General features: G+C 40.7%; 1 protein-coding gene across 3 annotated transcripts in view; it reads left to right on the top strand.

The window, feature by feature from the left end:
• Positions 1 to 20,197, top strand: part of LOC139759823 (neurotrimin-like) — an 85,215-nt gene that overhangs the window by 26,435 nt on the left and 38,583 nt on the right. For all 3 annotated transcript variants that reach the window (XM_071682312.1, XM_071682311.1, XM_071682313.1), the window contains one exon: positions 7,433 to 8,236. In XM_071682312.1, the coding sequence (XP_071538413.1) occupies positions 8,047 to 8,236 (190 nt within the window). In that variant the 5' untranslated portion in view covers positions 7,433 to 8,046. The remainder of the gene's footprint in view (positions 1 to 7,432; positions 8,237 to 20,197) is intronic.

The following is a 20,197-nucleotide window of genomic DNA, read 5'->3' as shown; positions in this document are numbered from 1 at the left end:
GTTGTATCATTATTGTATCTTTACTGTATCATTACTGTATCTTTACTGTATCATTACTGTATCATTTACTAAAGAAGAATAAGACTTTGAGGTTCCTTCCTACACACAAAGCTCCAGAAAACATAGGACACTTCAGCAAATTAAACATTCCTCAGCCAACAGACGTGAACACCGCCTTTGTGTTAGTTTACCGAATTAGGATATTTCACTCCAAATTCCAGTGCCTTTAAAAACACGGTGGGCCATTTGTCAAGGGACGCACAGAACACCTGGCGCACCGAGAGAGCCTTTTGTCATGCACTTTGCGACTCCGTCTTGTGTGTAAAGCACGCTGAACCTTAGCGCAGTGGCCTAGATACGTGTTTGTGAGAAGCTGGTTCATGGAAGGGAAGAAGTGAGATAAGAGAGAGAGAGAGAGAGAGAGAGAGAGAGAGAGAGAGAGAGAGAGAGAGAGAGAGAGAGAGAGAGAGAGAGAGAGAGAGAGAGAGAGAGAGAGAGAGAGAGAGAGAGAGAGAGAGAGAGTTACCATATCACAATGTGTAATGTCTTAGAAATTGTTTTCCATTACATATGCTAAAACAATTTCAATCCTTGAGGAGCACCAATAGTCAATTCAATTCTCTCAATAGAAATTTACTTTGTGTTCTGCAGTTTTAATGGGATATTTAGTAGATTTCGTTACATTTTCAAATGAGTGTTCGCCCACTTCATCAGAATGTGATGATGACACAAACAGATGACCATGAGCGTCACCTGGTGTAAACTTGTGAGACAATATTCAACACTTTTTGATCATTTTCACCTCACTTCTATGAAATTCTGGGCTCTCGTGAGACTATTTCATGTGTGATAATGATCGTCGTTTGTATCTGGAATTCATAACACAAATTCTGTTTATGTCAAAGGTTTCTCGAATTATGTATCACTGGACAGTTCATATCATGACCTAATGTATCACTGGACAGATCATATCATGACCTAATGTATCACTGGACAGTTCATATCATGACCTAATGTATCACTGGACAGTTCAAATTATGACCTAATGTATCACTGGACAGATCATATCATGACCTAATGTATCACTGGACAGATCATATCATGACCTAATGTATCACTGGACAGTTCAAATTATGACCTAATGTATCACTGGACAGATCATATCATGACCTAATGTATCACTGGACAGTTCATCTCATGACCTAATGTATCACTCGACAATTCATATCATGACCTAAAGTCTGGATCGTATCGCAGTAGCGCCGTGTGCTTCATGCCATGGTTCACTGTATGTATGTGTCGAGTCACTGTGGCACGTCGCTTCTGTACGATCTGTGATCAAGTTTTCTTGGTGGAAACTGATGAACCAGACTCGTGGATGCGGTAGATTTTATCTTTGCATGTGTTGTAGACGAGCGGCTGCAGTTGCTGGTAGGACAGACCCTCCCACCGGTGTGAGATGATGATCTCGTCACACAACACCTTCCTCAGCCTCAAGTGTCCACAAAGATGATCACGAGAGCCAAACTAAGTGGGAAACTTCTCTGATGTATAATGAAATACTTACAGAATTATATCTAGAAACTATAATGACTAGTAATTCCATAGCAGAGTTTAGGAGTTTGATGCAGATGAAGAACTTTTACATAAAGTTGAGTTCTGCCGTCCTACCTGAAGACCAACTACGGCATGAGCTGCGTCACAATGGGGGGAGACAATTCACAGTCGCGCTGGTCCTTTCTGTAAGTTTCCGTGAAAACTGCAAAGGCTACATTTACCTCAGTCAGTATACTAGTAATGCATGGGAACTTGTCGGTCGTTTTAAGTCAGAGTGGTTGGCGGTGAAGAGGAAGAGAGTCAGTATCTGGCTATAAGGACGAGCAGCCGCCATCTGTATGTTCTGACTGAGGTGTGAGTCTCTGTTCTATTTTTGGCCAGTTAGATGATGGAAAATGTTCATACAGTTTATATTGTTACCTTCCTTTTTTCTGTTTGTGTGTATGATGGATCTTTCCCTTGTTGGGCGAATCCATGTAATTTCAAGCTGTAGAAGCTATTTTCCTCGTACTGTTCGTCTACGGAAGCGTTGATCTCTATAGTGGTGTTATGATACAGGATCTGGTGGAGAGGTTTTCAGCCTTAGTAGATGAACGTTTGGTCCAGGTAGATCAGATCTGGGCCCTAGTCTTGACCCAGGGTATATTAACTTTGGGTCACATAGATCATCAGTGCTGGGTCCTGATGTACATCAACATTGAGAGGTTATATCACTGAGAGCTTTTCACATGAGAATGGACACCTTGTGAGTCATCATCATTAACTCTACAAGTCTCTTATGCTATAAGTGTCATATCATAATATAATGTTCGTCGTTTAGCACTGTGTGTAATGCTATGTTGTGTGTCATATAATGCTACACTGGGTATGCTTATTTCAGATCCACAGTATGTGAAGAGTAGCGGCAATATCTCTGTCATAATATTATACTGAATGATATCGTTATATCATCATGGTAAGTGTGTTCTGTCAAAATATGAAATATATTTGAACACGATGCACAGCACAGCAAATGTCTTTTCACGATGTAATTCGAACATGTTATCGTGTGTATATATATATATATATATATATATATATATATATATATATATATATATATATATATATATATATATATATATATATATATATATATATATATATATATATATATATATATATATATATATATATATATATATGTATATATATATATATATATATATATATATATATATATATATATATATATATATATATATATATATATATATATATATATATATATACGTAAGATGTGTTCTCACAAAGACGCATAGACCGATATGCACATATACAAACACACATTTACATACACATAGCACACACACACACACACACACACACACACACACACACACACACACACACACACACACACACACACACACACACACACACACACAGACCGATAGCGAGCCATATAAGACGCGTCTCTTTAAGGCCAGATTCCATTATTCACCGAGCAAATATAGTCTCTCAGTTAATTAGCAACCCTGGTTTTCTCTCAGGACAAAATACTTGTCTGTCTGCTCCATTGTCAGGAAAATGAGCCGTGGGCTCACAGCAGGAAGAGCCGAGTCGCAAATATTGCGGAAGAATATCTCAACACGTTTATACACTTCCTGGGAAAAAAAGGAAACAAAGTTTTAACACAGTTACATACATTCTGGGAGAAGAGAGAAGAGGAAGGATCTCAACACAGCTGAACATATCCCGGGTGAAGCTGCAAGTTTCTTACACACGTCATAGGAGAGGATGAGGGATATTATGGTATGGGAACCAGGGAGGGAATGTAGACTTCTTTGGAGCGAGAAGTTAGTTGACGAGAGAGAGAGAGAGAGAGAGAGAGAGAGAGAGAGAGAGAGAGAGAGAGAGAGAGAGAGAGAGAGAGAGAGAGAGAGAGAGAGAGAGAGAGAGAGAGAGAGAGAGAGAGAGAGAGAGAGAGAGAGAGAGAGAGAGGGGGGGGGAGAATATCCATTATCAAAGTCAGGAAAGATTTTATAGAGAAAATTAGCGCAAATGCGAAATTGGATTTTCTTTGAAAACTTCTCTTGGGAGATTCCAAACAAAAATATTAACAGTGGAGATGCGCCCAGGACTCTACCGGAGAGACTGGAAGATCTTCATATTAGTTAAGTTTTGGTGTGAGGCTGAGGCAGACGAGGGGGTGAGGAGCAGATGAGGATGCAACACGTGGAATTAAAACTAAAAATACGAACAATGAAGCTATTCCAGTCTTCCTGAAACGATTAGATTATCATATATGCATACATACTTGTTTATATATATCTATCTCTATCTATCTATCTATCTATCTATCTATCTATCTATCTATCTATCTATCTATTTATCTATCTATCTATCTATCTATCTATCTACCATGATTCACGTAAGACCCCGCCTGGGTTTCAATCCTTGAGGCCGCAGTCAGCTCACTGCTAACCTAGCTGTTCATCCTCTTCTTGGGACGTTGATGAATTGGTACCTGGCTGAAGCTTGGAAGTGTGCCTGTACACATCAGAGTAAAGACGTGGTATGTTTATACAAGGTTAAGAGACGGGGCGACATGAGCGTAAAACTCTCTCCCGGTAAACACACAAATTGTAAATACAAATAGTAAACAGACGAACACTAGCGGTCACAAGTGTTCAATAAACACCAGGAGTTCAGCAGAAGAAATCCGGCCTGCAAGATGAGTTTTGTGTTATTCTTAGATCAGTATATCAACTTAGCTGTTCCCCAAGTAGTACATACGTTATCCTGGCCTCATTGTGGCATCACCTGAGCTTGAAACATCCTAGGAGGAGGAGTGAGGATAGTTTCAACACAGTTCTGTTCTTGCTTAAAGATAAAGCTGTGATCCGGTATATCTCGGTTAAAGTTCTTTGGTAGAAGAATACATGTTATTGTTTCTAACTTGAATGTAGAGAACCTGGTTGTAAATTTCCTGGAAGAAGAAAAGGTGTTTTAGATCATCTATGTACATCATGGAATTAGAAACAAATCATCATTTGAATGCGACTGAATAAATTTTGTTCTGAAAAACAGTCTATCTCCAGAGTTCAAGAACATGCTCTGTATTTTTTGAAAATTCTACAGACTCGAAATCAAAATTCACCAAAGAAAACAATTGTCAGGAGATTTCCAGGGAAACGTTTAAAGGTGGGATGCTGGAAGAAGTCCAGTGCATGTGTGAGAAGATATTCTCTCCGTTGGTTCAGTTCTTGATGAAGTAAGTGATGAGTAAGCCTCGGGTGGGCAGGTTATTCTTCATGATTAAGATTACGAGAACTGCATCGATATGATTCACGACATTATCAGTTATTTCTTCATAAACTACAACTTCAACCGATATTCATGCAATGTGAATCATACAATTTCATCATCTATTCATAAGCTTTGAGGATATATGTTTATTATTCTTATATTTCTACACCAAACTGTATTCTCCATAAGTCAGTCAAAAACATGAGATATTTTCTTGTTAATCATACTTTTTTCTATTTCATATTAGGTATGGATAGTCGAGAGTTTTGTATTTGTTGTAAACTGTGAAGTATTCGCATAATATGAGTGAAAAGTTTAAAGCTGAGTCAGAAATTATTTCACATGTTACTCGCTTGTCAAACGTCACCTGACCAGCGCTGGCTGGTACTGATGCTCTACATTACTGACACACTTTGTAACGACACTGTTTATATTTTCATGTGATCTGTCAATATATTTGCGTCATAGAATTCTATTTCTTAATTCAAATGATTCAATGTTGACTTTGACATGCAGGGAATACGGATTCTCTCTGCACTTTGCCAGGCTGCAGAGTAAGAGTTGGGGACCACAGCTTTGTAAGATTAAATTTTCCATTAGCTTCATTCATTCATATATGTCATTGATTCACCTTGTGTAAACATTAAGTTAAAGACATTACATATATTCTGTTTAGTTAGGATCTCTTCCCATCTCTAAGTGACTATATCTGTTAGAGACTACGTGCATTAGGAAAACTGACAAAAACCTTAAAACATAGTTCACAGAACCCTTAATAGAGAAATCAAGGTATATATATATATATATATATATATATATATATATATATATATATATATATATATATATATATATATATATATATATATATATATATATATATATATATATATATATATATATATATATATGAGAGAGAGAGAGAGAGAGAGAGAGAGAGAGAGAGAGAGAGAGAGAGAGAGAGAGAGAGAGAGAGAGAGAGAGAGAGAGAGAGAGAGAGAGAGAGAGAGAGAGAGAGAGAGAGAGAGAGAGAGAGAGAGAGAGAGAGAGAGAGAGAATCACGTCGACATGAGACCACCTCATAATTTCCAAGAGGCTGCATTTATGACTCTCGTGGGACAGTGCCCGGCTCCCAGCCAGGTCCGCCATCCTCACCACCTCGTCCCATGTCGTGAAAACTTCCCTACGTCTGTCTGGGAGGAAGTTGAGTGTCCGAAGTTATGTGAAGGGAAGCTGATTTGCACAGGTTTTCCTAAGTTTAGTGAGGGATCGATACAACTGGAGTACCACCCTCAGCAGTGGCTGTTGTGGTCACGTTTGCACATGTTCACCGGAGGCGAGGACTCTCTCGCCACATTTGCTGTCATTGCATGCATCATGCGCGGGTGTTGAGGGGTCAAACCTGCTCTGGTTTTCATGTACACTTACTGCTCTCACCAACAGGCTCTTTGTGACAGACTGTTCCTAGATTTTGTATGTACTGTATTGAATGAATGATGACTTTCCATACATGACAAACTTTCTTAAGCTTTTGTTTGTATTCATTACAAATTACTGATTACCTCGCACATTCTACAGGACAAACTTCAAGTTTTGTGAACAATAAATAAAACTTAACGAATAGCGAAGTGATTCTATGATAAAAACTTCTCAAGTCTTTCTGGGTACTGAATCAGCCTCACCGATTCTCTTGGTGTCTATGATTTAGACTTTCTACTCTCTTTGTGTGGTATGAGTGAGTCTCATCTACTGGGTTGTTAACTATATTCGAGTGAGAGTTTGGAGTTTAAAACTCGGTGATTCAAGAACTTTGATAATGGTTACTGAAGACACATAACATACGGTGCTGCTACTTCTGATCAATGCCTGGGTGTTTCTAACTTGGTACTAAAGCCTTTTGTATTATTTTCACAAAACCATAGACACCTTCAAGCGTAGTATAGGTGTAGAAAGGACTTTGATTTAGAAAACTCGTCTGTGACAAAAATATAAAGAAAAAGTGACAGTTGCATCTCTTTTGCCAAAAAATTTTTGCGCATTTTGAAAGAACCTCAAAAAAAACTTCAGATAAAATTCTGGAGCCAGAAACGCAAAAGGTCTTCTCACGGTAAATAATATATCCTGTGTGAAATACTTTCTGGAGACTGCCCGTGTAAATGTTGCATGAACTTTTTTACAAGAACTTTTTTACTCGTCTCGTTTCAACGTTTTCTTTTACATTTTCATGCAGAGGAAAAACTTAACTATAATGTTTAAATTTCTTATTAAAGTTACAATCATCTTAATTAAGTATTAATTAATTTATAAGAAGAAAAGTTTTGGCATTCAGACTATAAAATCATCGGTTGAACTAAATGTGAAGCGTACATGACACGAAAATGTGAGACGAGTTTCACAACTTGAACAATTTTAATATTCATTATGTTCCATAAAATTTGAGGTGCCTGTGGCGAATGGCAAAGTTACACACACACACACACACACACACACACACACACACACACACACACACACACACAGTAGTATTAGCAGGACAAAAGAAATGTTGTATGATTCATGTAATCTCTTCTCTTTCTCCTTCCAGATTGTTTGTTCCCTGAACAACCTCGAGTGATGACGTGTGGGTTACGGTGAGTCAAGCCTTTGTGTGGCTCGCCTCCTTGACTCGCCTCCTGACCTGAGACGGACGTGGCTGTAGTTTTCGACGAACTATCCTGGAGCCATACCTGCCGAGCTCCTCCACTGTGCTGTGGTTCCCTGAGGAATGAGTTCTTCGAAGAGATTAAAGATCTGTGTCTCAAGGAAGTGAATGAATCGTCCTACATTTCCATATTACAAGTAAAACTTTTTGGAATATAAAACGAAATATTCAGAGTCTTGTGATGTTTGAAAAGTGTGACGCAGACTAAAAAGAAACTTTTGGTATACATTAAGAAGCTGACAATGATGCATCTGAAGAACTGTAAGTGACTTAAACATAAATTTCTATTGTACTCTGAACATCTTTATCATATATCCATTTTTCAATATCAACAGTCAGTTTCCCTTAACAAGTGGCTCATCACATCCAATGTACTGTAAGCCCAGACTCATGTGTGCTTCAGAATTGATCACCGTATGAGGCTTGTTTCTTGATCGAAGCAAACAGATTAATAACAGATCATTGGTGGATCAATCAGACGAAACGTGAAGTAAAGTATGGCCACCAGAGGAGTGCCGGAGAGGAGAAAAGAAATGAGTTGGAGCAAGTGGATGAGAAAGATGGAGAGGCGGGAAAGTGTACCTGGAGAGCGACATCCCGCGCAGGCGTCCTCACCCTCCACACAGATACGGACGAGATATGGACTCGGGGTTTTCACTCTAGTTCTCTTCAATATGCTCCCAGCAGGTGAGTCACAGAGTCTGGGTTATGAGGCCGAGAGAGAAATAGATATATTCAATTGAGAAATTCATTAGGATTTATCGAATTCCACACCACAACAGGAGGAGAGTGTTCATTCATGAACACCTTCAACTTCCCCTCCACAGGTAAATCATGTATGGAGTGTGTAGCTCAGGAGAAACCTTTCTAAAGGGTTCAGATTCAAAGAACCAGGTTTATTTTGGAATCAAATTCTGTTCTGGTAAGGCTGACTTTTTTTTCATAACGTTTCGGAAATATAAGTAATTTGTGAAAGGTTTATTTTTGAGCATCATTTCTTTGTCTTAACACATGATATAACTTTATCTTAAAATAACGTATACCATAGTCTCAATCTAACGCATAACTTTGTCTTAACATAACATATAACTTTGAATTTGTTTGAAATATTTATCCCCAAGATGAAAGTATTACCTTAGAGGGAATTGATTGTAAAAGAGTTGGAATATACTGAGGCATCTTCCACTGAGGCCAGCTGTGCGGGGACAAGATTAGCCATTGATTTCTAGGCTCCAAGTTCGAACTTGTCCTCATCGTTGTCCTGATGTGTACGTAGTGCCCTCTGCCCTGGTGCTGACAGCCTGTGAGCCGCACTAACCCTGAGGTTGTGGGGCGTATGGCTTCATCCAGGACGGCTACCGGAGGGGCAAAGGTGACAAACGTCAGGTTATGGCCCCTACGCACGTTAAAACTGCGTCGTTGTCATTTGCTTGTAAGAGCATATGGCTCCTACTCCCTGTAGCAACGTATGGCTATCTATCCATACTTGCTTCTCTGAATTTCAACCTTTGTAAAGACGTGACGACAACAGACGAATCATGATATGGAAGTAAGAGGACATGGTTAAATCTGACCCTCACTCTTGCACTGTATCTCTTAAAATTAAAGGTGACATCCTACACGTGATTATTCTCATATTTGAGACAAAGGAGCATTTTGCGTCTGTTATTACCTTTACTTCCTCAAGAGGGATACCTGTTAGTAAAGGCAGTCCAGGAGTGGAGGTCTTGGTGGTAAGAACATAAATCTTCGACCCTTGACAGGAACAAACTATGCTGGTCCTCACGGTTAACTTACCCGAGTGTTAATTTAGGCGGAGAAAATTCTCACCTCAATGTTGTGAAAGGAAAGCAAGAGGGAAAATAAGAGGGAAGCAAAGGAGATAAAATGATAGATAGATGATACATAGACAGATACCTACGTACCTACCGACTAATACCTACAACAAAATGATGCCAACAGAGGTGGCACATAGTGCTTACTGCATCATGCATGATGAACAATATCTTTCTTCTGCCTTCACGCACCATACATGATTATTGATTCCAAATTCATCTGGAATTATGATTAGCCATTATAGGTATTAGTCTATAGCAATTGTCCTGAATCTATTTTTTACTTTTTATTCGCTATATCACTTTAACATTAATCCTATCAATAGAACATTCTAACACAAGAACACTTTACCTTCATTCTTGCATGTCCAGGTCAGGATATTTGTGGAAGGCAATTGCCATCATGAAACAGTAGTTTGCTTTATTCATCAAGTAATTTCTAGCTACGCCTTTGTACTTGTGATATATATTTGCTGTTCTTGCTTTCTAGTTTTCTTAGTTTACTTTTTCACTTTGGATGAATTCTTCATTGTTGTTGTTGTTGTTGTTGTTGTTGTGTTTGTTGCATTTCGTGTATTACACCTTCATGCGTCGCCCTCTGGTTACCAGCTACCTTAACTCTCCTCACATATAATACATTACAGCTGTGTGATTCCTCATAAACGTATCTCATTTTTCGGCGTTTCTTCGTTAGGAATCACACAGACATAGACACACACACACACACTGACACACACACACACACACACACACACACACACACACACACACACACACACAAGGTGAGAGATTTGGAGGGACAAACAGACGGACAAAAGATAAGGAAGCAGAGCACAAAATAAGATAGCAAGAGCCAAACACAAATGGAAAACAAGCTCACTTTTAACCAAAAAGTCACAAGTAGATTTATTCCCTGTATTCTCCTGGGGATAATAACCGAGCTCCTGAACCATCACAAGATACCCCAGCAACCCGTACATCCTCCTGGGGATAATAACCAACTCTGTACGCACTTATTCTTTTCTCTTCCTTTGCATGTCAGCCAGTCTGTCTGTTTGACTGCTTATGTTTTCGTCTATCATTCCCTCAATTTCCCTTCTGTGCGCCTGTTTGTGCACTGTTGGTGAAGGCAGCACAGAGGTAAGTGTTGCGTCTATTACCTTCTCAGGTGGTAGGGGGCTATGCGCTATATCTGACTCACTACATAATAATGTGGTAGTTACTATTAAGCAGGTAATTGATCTCTCCCACTCACTGGTTCATGAATATTTACAAAGAAAAATTATGGGATTTTCTTGGAGAGTAAGACATGTGAGTGGCTGGGGGTAGCAAGAGGTGATCTCATACTCTTCATCACCTTCATCCGCAACACTGCGCACGTCATGTAAAGCCTTGGTCTGGGCACATCTCAAACATGCAGTCAAGGTTTGGTCTCCTCGATACAAAAAAGACGAAGATGAGCTTAGGAGAGTTCAAGGATCTGTTGTAACGAATCGGTCACACGAGTGGAGACTCAGGCAACTGAATTTAGGTTCTCTTAAAAAGAACAAAGACTTAGGCGTGGTCTTCTATGGACTATCAAAATATAAAGGAATACTAACAATGTCAATCAGGACGGTATTTTCCACTATAAGTACATCAAGCAACTAGATATGACGGAGTAAATATTACAGGGAAAAGATTTATTACTGAAGTGGAAAAGAGTTATTTCATTAACCCAGTAATTGAACAGAGGAACGAATTGCCCTGCGATGTAGCAAATGTTCAAGCAGGTAAACCATTTACAACAAAGGACTAGATATTTATGTCGGGTATGGATGATAGAACAACAGCCAGTGTTTTCTCTCTCAAGAGAGAGATAGGAACTCTTCAGTAGATAATCTAGTTATAGACCAACAGGTCTCATATAACCTGTTTTTTTCCATGTACTTCCATCCAGTTGCGTTCTCTCTCTCTCTCTCTCTCTCTCTCTCTCTCTCTCTCTCTCTCTCTCTCTCTCTCTCTCTCTCTCTCTCTCTCTCTCTCTCTCTCTCTCTCTCAGATATATGAGGAAGGTGAGAGAGGCTGGGACCCCAGGCCGTATTGTGATGACACCACAACTTTAGTATGGTCAGTAGCGCAGGCCCAGCACTCCCGGAGTTGTATAGTGACAATGTGACTAGGTGGACCACAGTAAATGGCACCGTATTCGCAGACCACAGGGAGATGTAGGTAAACTACTGGAAGCTGTAGGTAAACTACCAGAAAGTGTAGGTAAACCACTGGGAGGTGTAGCTTAACCACTAGGAGGTTTACATAAATCACTTGTATAGATGAACCACTTGGAGATATAGGTAGATTACTGGGAATTTACATAAACCATTTGTATATATGAAACAAGAGAAGCTGTAAGTAAACCACTTGTATATAAGAAGCACTGGGACGTACAGCTAAACCACTGAGAAGTACAGATGGATCACTGTGAGATATAAACCACAGACATGTATGAATAAACCAATCCAAAACAGACAGCTACCTTGGGACGTTATACATAGACCACTTGGCATACATTAATCATTGGAAGATGTGGGCAAGGTACCCGACTCAGATGGTATCGATACAACGGTAGATATAGATAAACTACAAGAGGTACAGATTAATCACTGGGCATAAAACCACTGGAAGAGGTAGATATCATTTTTGGTAGATGTAGATGAACCACTCATACTTTGAGGTAAAACACTAACAAATGTTGATCAACCATTGGCAGATGACGAAAGAATATAGATCAAAAGCTGCCAGATGTGAACAGCCTTTACGTCTCCTCACATTGACTATCAATACAATTCCCAGGATACAGTGAAGTCCTCCCTGTATATAAAGGTTCACTAGAGTCGGGTAATTTTTGCTGGAGTTAAAGTTCTCGCTCTACGTACAGCCTAAGTGTAACTGTTTCATTCCTGCGACAACATCGTCTCTGCTTCTCTCTTAAGTCTCCTCGTCAGCAGCCCTGCACACCCTACCTACCTACACTCCCCGCTGGGTCGCTGTAAAGCCTCTCTTGTTGGCTCTCATATTTCACACACCAGAGGGCGTGAATGACCTCGATACCTTGCGCAACCTTAGGGTAGCTCCACAGCCCTTTTTGTACTCAACCATAATTTACGCCCCAGAGGGCGTGAATGACCTCGATACTTGCGCAACCTTAGGGCGTCGACCGTAAGAGCCTTGTCGTGCGTGCATCACCGTCATGAACCAGTCGATGGGTTGCGTGCATCAAACTACAACAACCTCTACAAACATGAAGCTGTGACCTTAGCTCGTCCCTAACATATTCACGCACTATTTAGCTACGCTCGTTTTGTCATTAACTCAGTAAAGTCCATGAAAATATGACTTATATTGACCTTACTCAGTGGTTGAAGGGAGGGGAGTGAGCCCAGAGTAGACCGATGAGCGAGGGCTGAGACTATGGGCAGGAGTTCTCATAGAGGAGCCACTTAACTGAGGGGTAATTGTTATGTGGGACGGGAGGGAGCTAATGGACGGTGGGCGCCATAGTGAGATGAGATCCGTGAGACAACACATGCCATACACTCACGCGTATAATTTTTCTTTTTCCAGAGTCTTTCTCTCTTTGTTTCTCTTTCCCATTTTTCCGTGACCTAGTTCCACAACCCTCTTACCTCACACACACACACACACACACCAACACACACACACACACGGTCAATCGAAGCGTTGGCCTGCCTCCCCGTCTCATCACAACACACCCGCACAGAGCCAACTTGTAGTCCTGTATCTGGTCCTTAGAGCCAAGCTTTCTTCTTTGGTCTTTAGAGCCAAACTTCGTTCCTATATCTGGTCCTTAGAGCTAAGTTTCTTCCTGTATCTGATTCATAGAGCCAATTACCCGTAGGGCAGGAGGGGCTGATGGAACACAAGGGACGGGACAAATAATGTATGCTGCTATGAATTTAAAGTACCGTCCAGCCAGCCTTTTTAAACACGTCACTAGTCTGTAACTGTGAAGATTCCCCGGCGAGGCATGCTTGCCTGGGGGGAATATATTTTAATATGGAAATATTGGAGTCATGACGACTCATATTCATAACTCGGGGATAAGTTGGTTTATAGTTTCATACTCAACTGAGTTGACTTATCTAGGAAAAAGGTTGAAACTAAAAGTCTCACTTCAAGCTAATGATTCACATTATAATCACTTTGGAATTTGTTAGAAAGTTAGAATTCCTTCACTAAATTTCACACTGTGGGGTTCGTGTGCGTGTTAAATACCCATTGAAGTGTGTGTAGTGTAACGCTCGTGAAGATTGTGGTCCCTCACGCACCAGTCTCACTAATCTCACACTCCTCTGTAGGTCACAAAGGTCTGGAGGTCACAAAGGTCTGTAGGTCACAAAGGTCTGGAGGTCACAAAGGTCTGTAGGTCACAAAGGTCTGTAGGTCACAAAGGTCTGTTGGTGGGAAGGTTTTGCACCTCACACTGCACATGGATTAGTTGATGGTTCTTAATAACTCTGCAAGTACAAGATTATATTATCTTATGTGTGTGTGTGAGAGAGAGAGAGAGAGAGAGAGAGAGAGAGAGAGAGAGAGAGAGAGAGAGAGAGAGAGAGAGAGAGAGAGAGAGAGAGAGAGAGAGAGAGAGAGAGAGAGAGAGAGAGAGAGAGAGAGAGAGAGAGAGAGAGGTGAGTACTATTTATGTGATTACTAGTTGTGTGTTAGCCTCATACATATGTACCATGTTTTTACGCCTATATATATATATATATATATATATATATATATATATATATATGGATTTGTATGTAGCATTTATGGATCTGGAGAAGGCATATGATAGAGTTGATAGAGATGCTCTGTGGAAGGTATTAAGAATATATGGTGTGGGAGGAAAGTTGTTAGAAGCAGTGAAAAGTTTTTATCGAGGATGTAAGGCATGTGTACGTGTAGGAAGAGAGGAAAGTGATTGGTTCTCAGTGAATGTAGGTTTGCGGCAGGGGTGTGTGATGTCTCCATGGTTGTTTAATTTGTTTATGGATGGGGTTGTTAGGGAGGTAAATGCAAGAGTCTTGGAAAGAGGGGCAAGTATGAAGTCTGTTGGGGATGAGAGAGCTTGGGAAGTGAGTCAGTTGTTGTTCGCTGATGATACAGCGCTGGTGGCGGATTCATGTGAGAAACTGCAGAAGCTGGTGACGGAGTTTGGTAAAGTGTGTGAAAGAAGAAAGTTAAGAGTAAATGTGAATAAGAGCAAGGTTATTAGGTACAGTAGGGTTGAGGGTCAAGTCAATTGGGAGGTGAGTTTGAATGGTGAAAAACTGGAGGAAGTGAAGTGTTTTAGATATCTGGGAGTGGATCTGTCAGCGGATGGAACCATGGAAGCGGAAGTGGATCATAGGGTGGGGGAGGGGGCGAAAATTTTGGGAGCCTTGAAAAATGTGTGGAAGTCGAGAACATTATCCCGGAAAGCAAAAATGGGTATGTTTGAAGGAATAGTAGTTCCAACAATGTTGTATGGTTGCGAGGCGTGGGCTATGGATAGAGTTGTGCGCAGGAGGATGGATGTGCTGGAAATGAGATGTTTGAGGACAATGTGTGGTGTGAGGTGGTTTGATCGAGTAAGTAACGTAAGGGTAAGAGAGATGTGTGGAAATAAAAAGAGCGTGGTTGAGAGAGCAGAAGAGGGTGTTTTAAAATGGTTTGGGCACATGGAGAGAATGAGTGAGGAAAGATTGACCAAGAGGATATATGTGTCGGAGGTGGAGGGAACGAGGAGAAGAGGGAGACCAAATTGGAGGTGGAAAGATGGAGTGAAAAAGATTTTGTGTGATCGGGGCCTGAACATGCAGGAGGGTGAAAGGAGGGCAAGGAATAGAGTGAATTGGAGCGATGTGGTATACAGGGGTTGACGTGCTGTCAGTGGATTGAATCAAGGCATGTGAAGCGTCCGGGGTAAACCATGGAAAGCTGTGTAGGTATGTATATTTGTGTGTGTGGACGTGTGTATGTACATGTGTATGGGGGGGGTTGGGCCATTTCTTTCGTCTGTTTCCTTGCGCTACCTCGCAAACGCGGGAGACAGCGACAAAGTATAAAAAAAAAAAAAAAAAAAAAAAAAAAAAAAAAATATATATATATATATATATATATATATATATATATATATATATGTGCGTGTGTGTGTGTGTGTGTGTGTGTGTGGTGTACTTGTACAGACAAAGTGTCGCATCAGTATCGACAGGATCGAGTCTTGCTGTGCGTCCGGCAGACCCCAGAGTGTGCTGACAACAGCTGGGACCCGACATTACTTGGTTACGACTGTTTCCACAGCTACTGCTGCTGCTGCTGCTGCTGCTGCTGCAGTCCATGCTATTGTGTCACACGGTGTGCCTTGGCCTGAGAATGAAGTGCTTTGTTTACAAACAAGTGAATAAGTTTCAGTGTACGTATTTTTAGGATAAACAAACAAGGAACTCATCCTGTGTACGTTATTCAGAATAACAACGGTAAACAAATTATTCATTTGTATATTACAGAACAAAAGAAAGCCTGATTATTAGAAAGACTAAGAACTCAATATGACCTTTACAAATTATTCAAGATATCACACGTAAATTTTGAGGACTTGAGACATGAGTTCATCCCTCATCTTTGTCAAACTTTCAGCGATTGAAAAAAAAAAGGAAAAAAGACGATCAGGAGACTTGCTCTTGCAGCAAACTCTGTTGAAGATAAATGCTAGATTTCAAAGTGAGACTCTGAAGGGTGAAGATGAACTGGAGTTTTCCTTCTATCAAGTCAGATGCACCACACCAGATGCACACTCATCCTGCTTTTGGTACCCGTCATACTGAACTCCGCTAAATTGTTGCAGTATAAACACTGACCGGTAATTTACCCTCTTGTTTCATTTTCTAGTTCAAGTTGACCGACCCAACAGACATACAGAAGAAGTTCAGATGTTGTTCTGATCTGATGCACTGTATAATGGTGTAGTAGATGATGTATTGGACCCATGTGTTCATATCTTTCTCTGTGTTGACGCTGTGACGTGTGATTTGAAATACAGAAAGACAGACACGCATCTGGCTTACGTTAGTGTGTGTGAGTGTGTGTGTGTGTGCGTGTGTGTGTGTGTGTGTGTGTGTGTAAAATACACATCGGAGTACATACATGGCACATATCCAATAGGTTAAGAGACGAGGCGACACAAAAGTAAAACTTTCTCGCCACAAGGACGTAGTGAATACAACTTGTAATCACAGATAGTAATCAGTCAGTATTCGTAGGTTACACTCAACGTTCGATACATGAATAACGTGACCAACGATACATGAATAACGTGACCAGCGGATACAAGAATAACGTGACTAGCGGATACATGAATAACGTGACCAACGAATACATGAATAACGTGACCAGCGGATACATGAATAACGTGACCAACGAATACATGAATAAAGTGACCAGCGGACACATGAATAACGTGACCAACGAATACATGAATAACGTGACCAACGGACACATGAATAACGTGACCAACGAATACATGAATAAAGTGACCAGCGGACACATGAATAACGTGACCAACGAATACATGAATAAAGTGACCAGCGGACACATGAATAACGTGACCAACGAATACATGAATAAAGTGACCAGCGGACACATGAATAACGTGACCAACGAATACATGAATAAAGTGACCAGCGGACACATGAATAACGTGACCAACGGATACATGAATAAAGTGACCAGCGGATACATGAATAACGTGACCAACGGATACATGAATAACGTGACCAGGGGATACATGAATAACGTGACCAGCGGATACATGAATAACGTGACCAGGGAATACATGAATAACGTGACCAGGGAATACATGAATAACGTGACCAGGGGATACATGAATAACGTGACCAACGGACACATGAATAACGTGACCAGGGAATACATGAATAACGTGACCAGCGGATACATGAATAACGTGACCAGGGGATACATGAATAACGTGACCAGCGGACACATGAATAACGTGACCAACGGATACATGAATAAAGTGACCAGCGGATACATGAATAACGTGACCAACGGATACATGAATAACGTGACCAGGGAATACATGAATAACGTGACCAGCGGATACATGAATAACGTGACCAGGGGATACATGAATAACGTGACCAGGGAATACATGAATAACGTGACCAGGGAATACATGAATAACGTGACCAGGGAATACATGAATAACGTGACCAGGGGATACATGAATAACGTGACCAGGGAATACATGAATAACGTGACCAGCGGATACATGAATAACGTGACCAACGAATACATGAATAAAGTGACCAGCGGACACATGAATAACGTGACCAACGAATACATGAATAACGTGACCAGCGGATACATGAATAACGTGACCAGCGGATACATGAATAACGTGACCAACGAATACATGAATAAAGTGACCAGCGGACACATGAATAACGTGACCAACGAATACATGAATAAAGTGACCAGCGGACACATGAATAACGTGACCAACGAATACATGAATAACGTGACCAACGGATACATGAATAACGTGACCAGCGGATACATGAATAACGTGACCAGGGAATACATGAATAACGTGACCAGGGAATACATGAATAACGTGACCAGCGGATACATGAATAACGTGACCAGCGGATACATGAATAACGTGACCAGGGAATACATGAATAACGTGACCAACGGATACATGAATAACGTGACCAGCGGATACATGAATAACGTGACCAGGGAATACATGAATAACGTGACCAGGGAATACATGAATAACGTGACCAGCGGATACATGAATAACGTGCCCAGGGGATACATAAGAGCCTCAGAGGGTGTAGTAGAGCCATGTTACACTCCTGCTACTTGTGCTGAGGTCACTCGCGAGTGATGTAACGGTGATGACGTCCAGTAGTGTTAATGTCATTCCTGATTTTCCTGAAACATTATGATATTGATAACAGAAAAACAAGAATATTCAGACGATATCTATGTTGAATATCGTGGTACAAGACAAGTGGTAGATAGTTTGGTAAAATAGTAAGAAAATGAAGACGATTTTTCACAAAGGATTTTTCCAGATCAGATGGAAATGTCTTTATTTTTCTGTTTTAGAAAATGGACTTTCCATTCTGGTGAAACTCTCTATTGCGTCTTTTTAGAGGATAATGAAGCGAACATTAGCCAGCGTGCATAATTAATGCAGCCTGGATCACCCTCAGCTATTGCCTGGGGCCACTCCACGACCCACAACAGCTCTATAATTCCATAATAAGTAAGAACAAATGAGGTCATTCAGGTTAGTGGCAGACTGTCAACCCTCGTGGAAAGAGCAGTTCGTGTAATATTTGGTATATTGATATCCTTGAAAATTAGATAATAGTCATGAAGTAAATCCAACCAAACGGTGAATATCAGCCTTTGTGAATATCATCTTAGCCAGTGCCAACCGTACATAGAGTTTGGTGAGACAGTGAGTTTGTTTTAACATAATATGACACTTAAAGAGGATATCACTGTGGAATAACATGTGTCTGAAAAGTTAGACTTCCAGGCATCTATTTATTGGACCATCACAGCTAAGGCGTTGGTCAACCTGTTTCGCTGAAGTGAGTGCTTTTGTGTGGAATCTTTGTCTGGCGATCTGAAAATATTTTCTTCTCTCTTTTCTCCTCATCCTTAAGACTTCCATAGCTTCTATTATTCGATTTTTTGTTATCAAAATTCTCAATCTCACCTTACAAATAAACTCCTCCCTTTCTCGGACAACAAACTCCTCAGTTTCCCTCACCACAAAGCCCGCACTTCCCCTCGCCAGAGATCTCCTATCGCCTCCTCTAGCGTAACGCCCTGAGCACCAAAGGAGTCAACAGAGAGGGGAAACTTTGAATAGGAAGGTGGGAGCATCACTCAGTACCCCCCATATTAGGTTTAAACTCTTTATTGCTCACTGAATCACAGACGATTGCAGGAAGAGGACGACTTGCTGCTCTCTCGGTAAGATATTAAGATAACTATTTCTTTCATACTTGCTCCCAGTTTCCCGCGCAGCGAGGTAGCACCGGGAACAGACCAAGAACGGTCTTATTCGCTCATATCCACTCTTCAGTTGTCATGTATAGCGTGCCAGAACCACAACCCTCTTATCATGGCTTCCCCTGACCACATTTAAACTGAATCATGAACGTAGCTGAAAGTAATATAACTGATGAACACAGCTGTATCTTATATAAATGAACAATAACAGTGAAAATCATGTTTCATAAGGATACTAACATGAACAAATGAACTCCAACTGAAAGCAGCACAGCACAAATGTACGCCAAGCTACACTTATACTAAATAAAGGATATCTGACGCTCGACACCTAGGAACCAACTTCACTAACTTTCCTGCTGAAGTTTCCACCAAGATTGCTAGATTATCACACTGCAGGGAAAATAGTGCAGTACCTGAGTGTGGACGGAATTAGATCTTGGACAGAGTTTCACGCTCGACAGGGCCTTGTAATACTCCTGGATCCCCTTCAGGCATTAACCCCATCAGGCTAGATTAGTTACGGGCTTCCTCTCGTCACCAACAGACTCAGAATACCTTGCTGCGTTCTCTCCATCTGTCCATCTATCTGTCTGTCTTTCTGTCTGTGCTTGATGTTTTCCCCTTTCGGTCTATGTGCCAATGCACTAAAAACTCATGGAAATCCTTGATGCTGCAAAGGTGGATCAATTATACACTCTGTATATATGCACACACAAAAACGCAC

This window comes from Panulirus ornatus, chromosome 34 (genome assembly GCF_036320965.1).
Source record: "Panulirus ornatus isolate Po-2019 chromosome 34, ASM3632096v1, whole genome shotgun sequence".
NCBI classification, from domain to species: Eukaryota; Metazoa; Arthropoda; class Malacostraca; order Decapoda; family Palinuridae; genus Panulirus; species Panulirus ornatus.
Note: the sequence above shows the minus strand (reverse complement) of the source record. Positions and strands in the feature narration are given on the sequence as shown.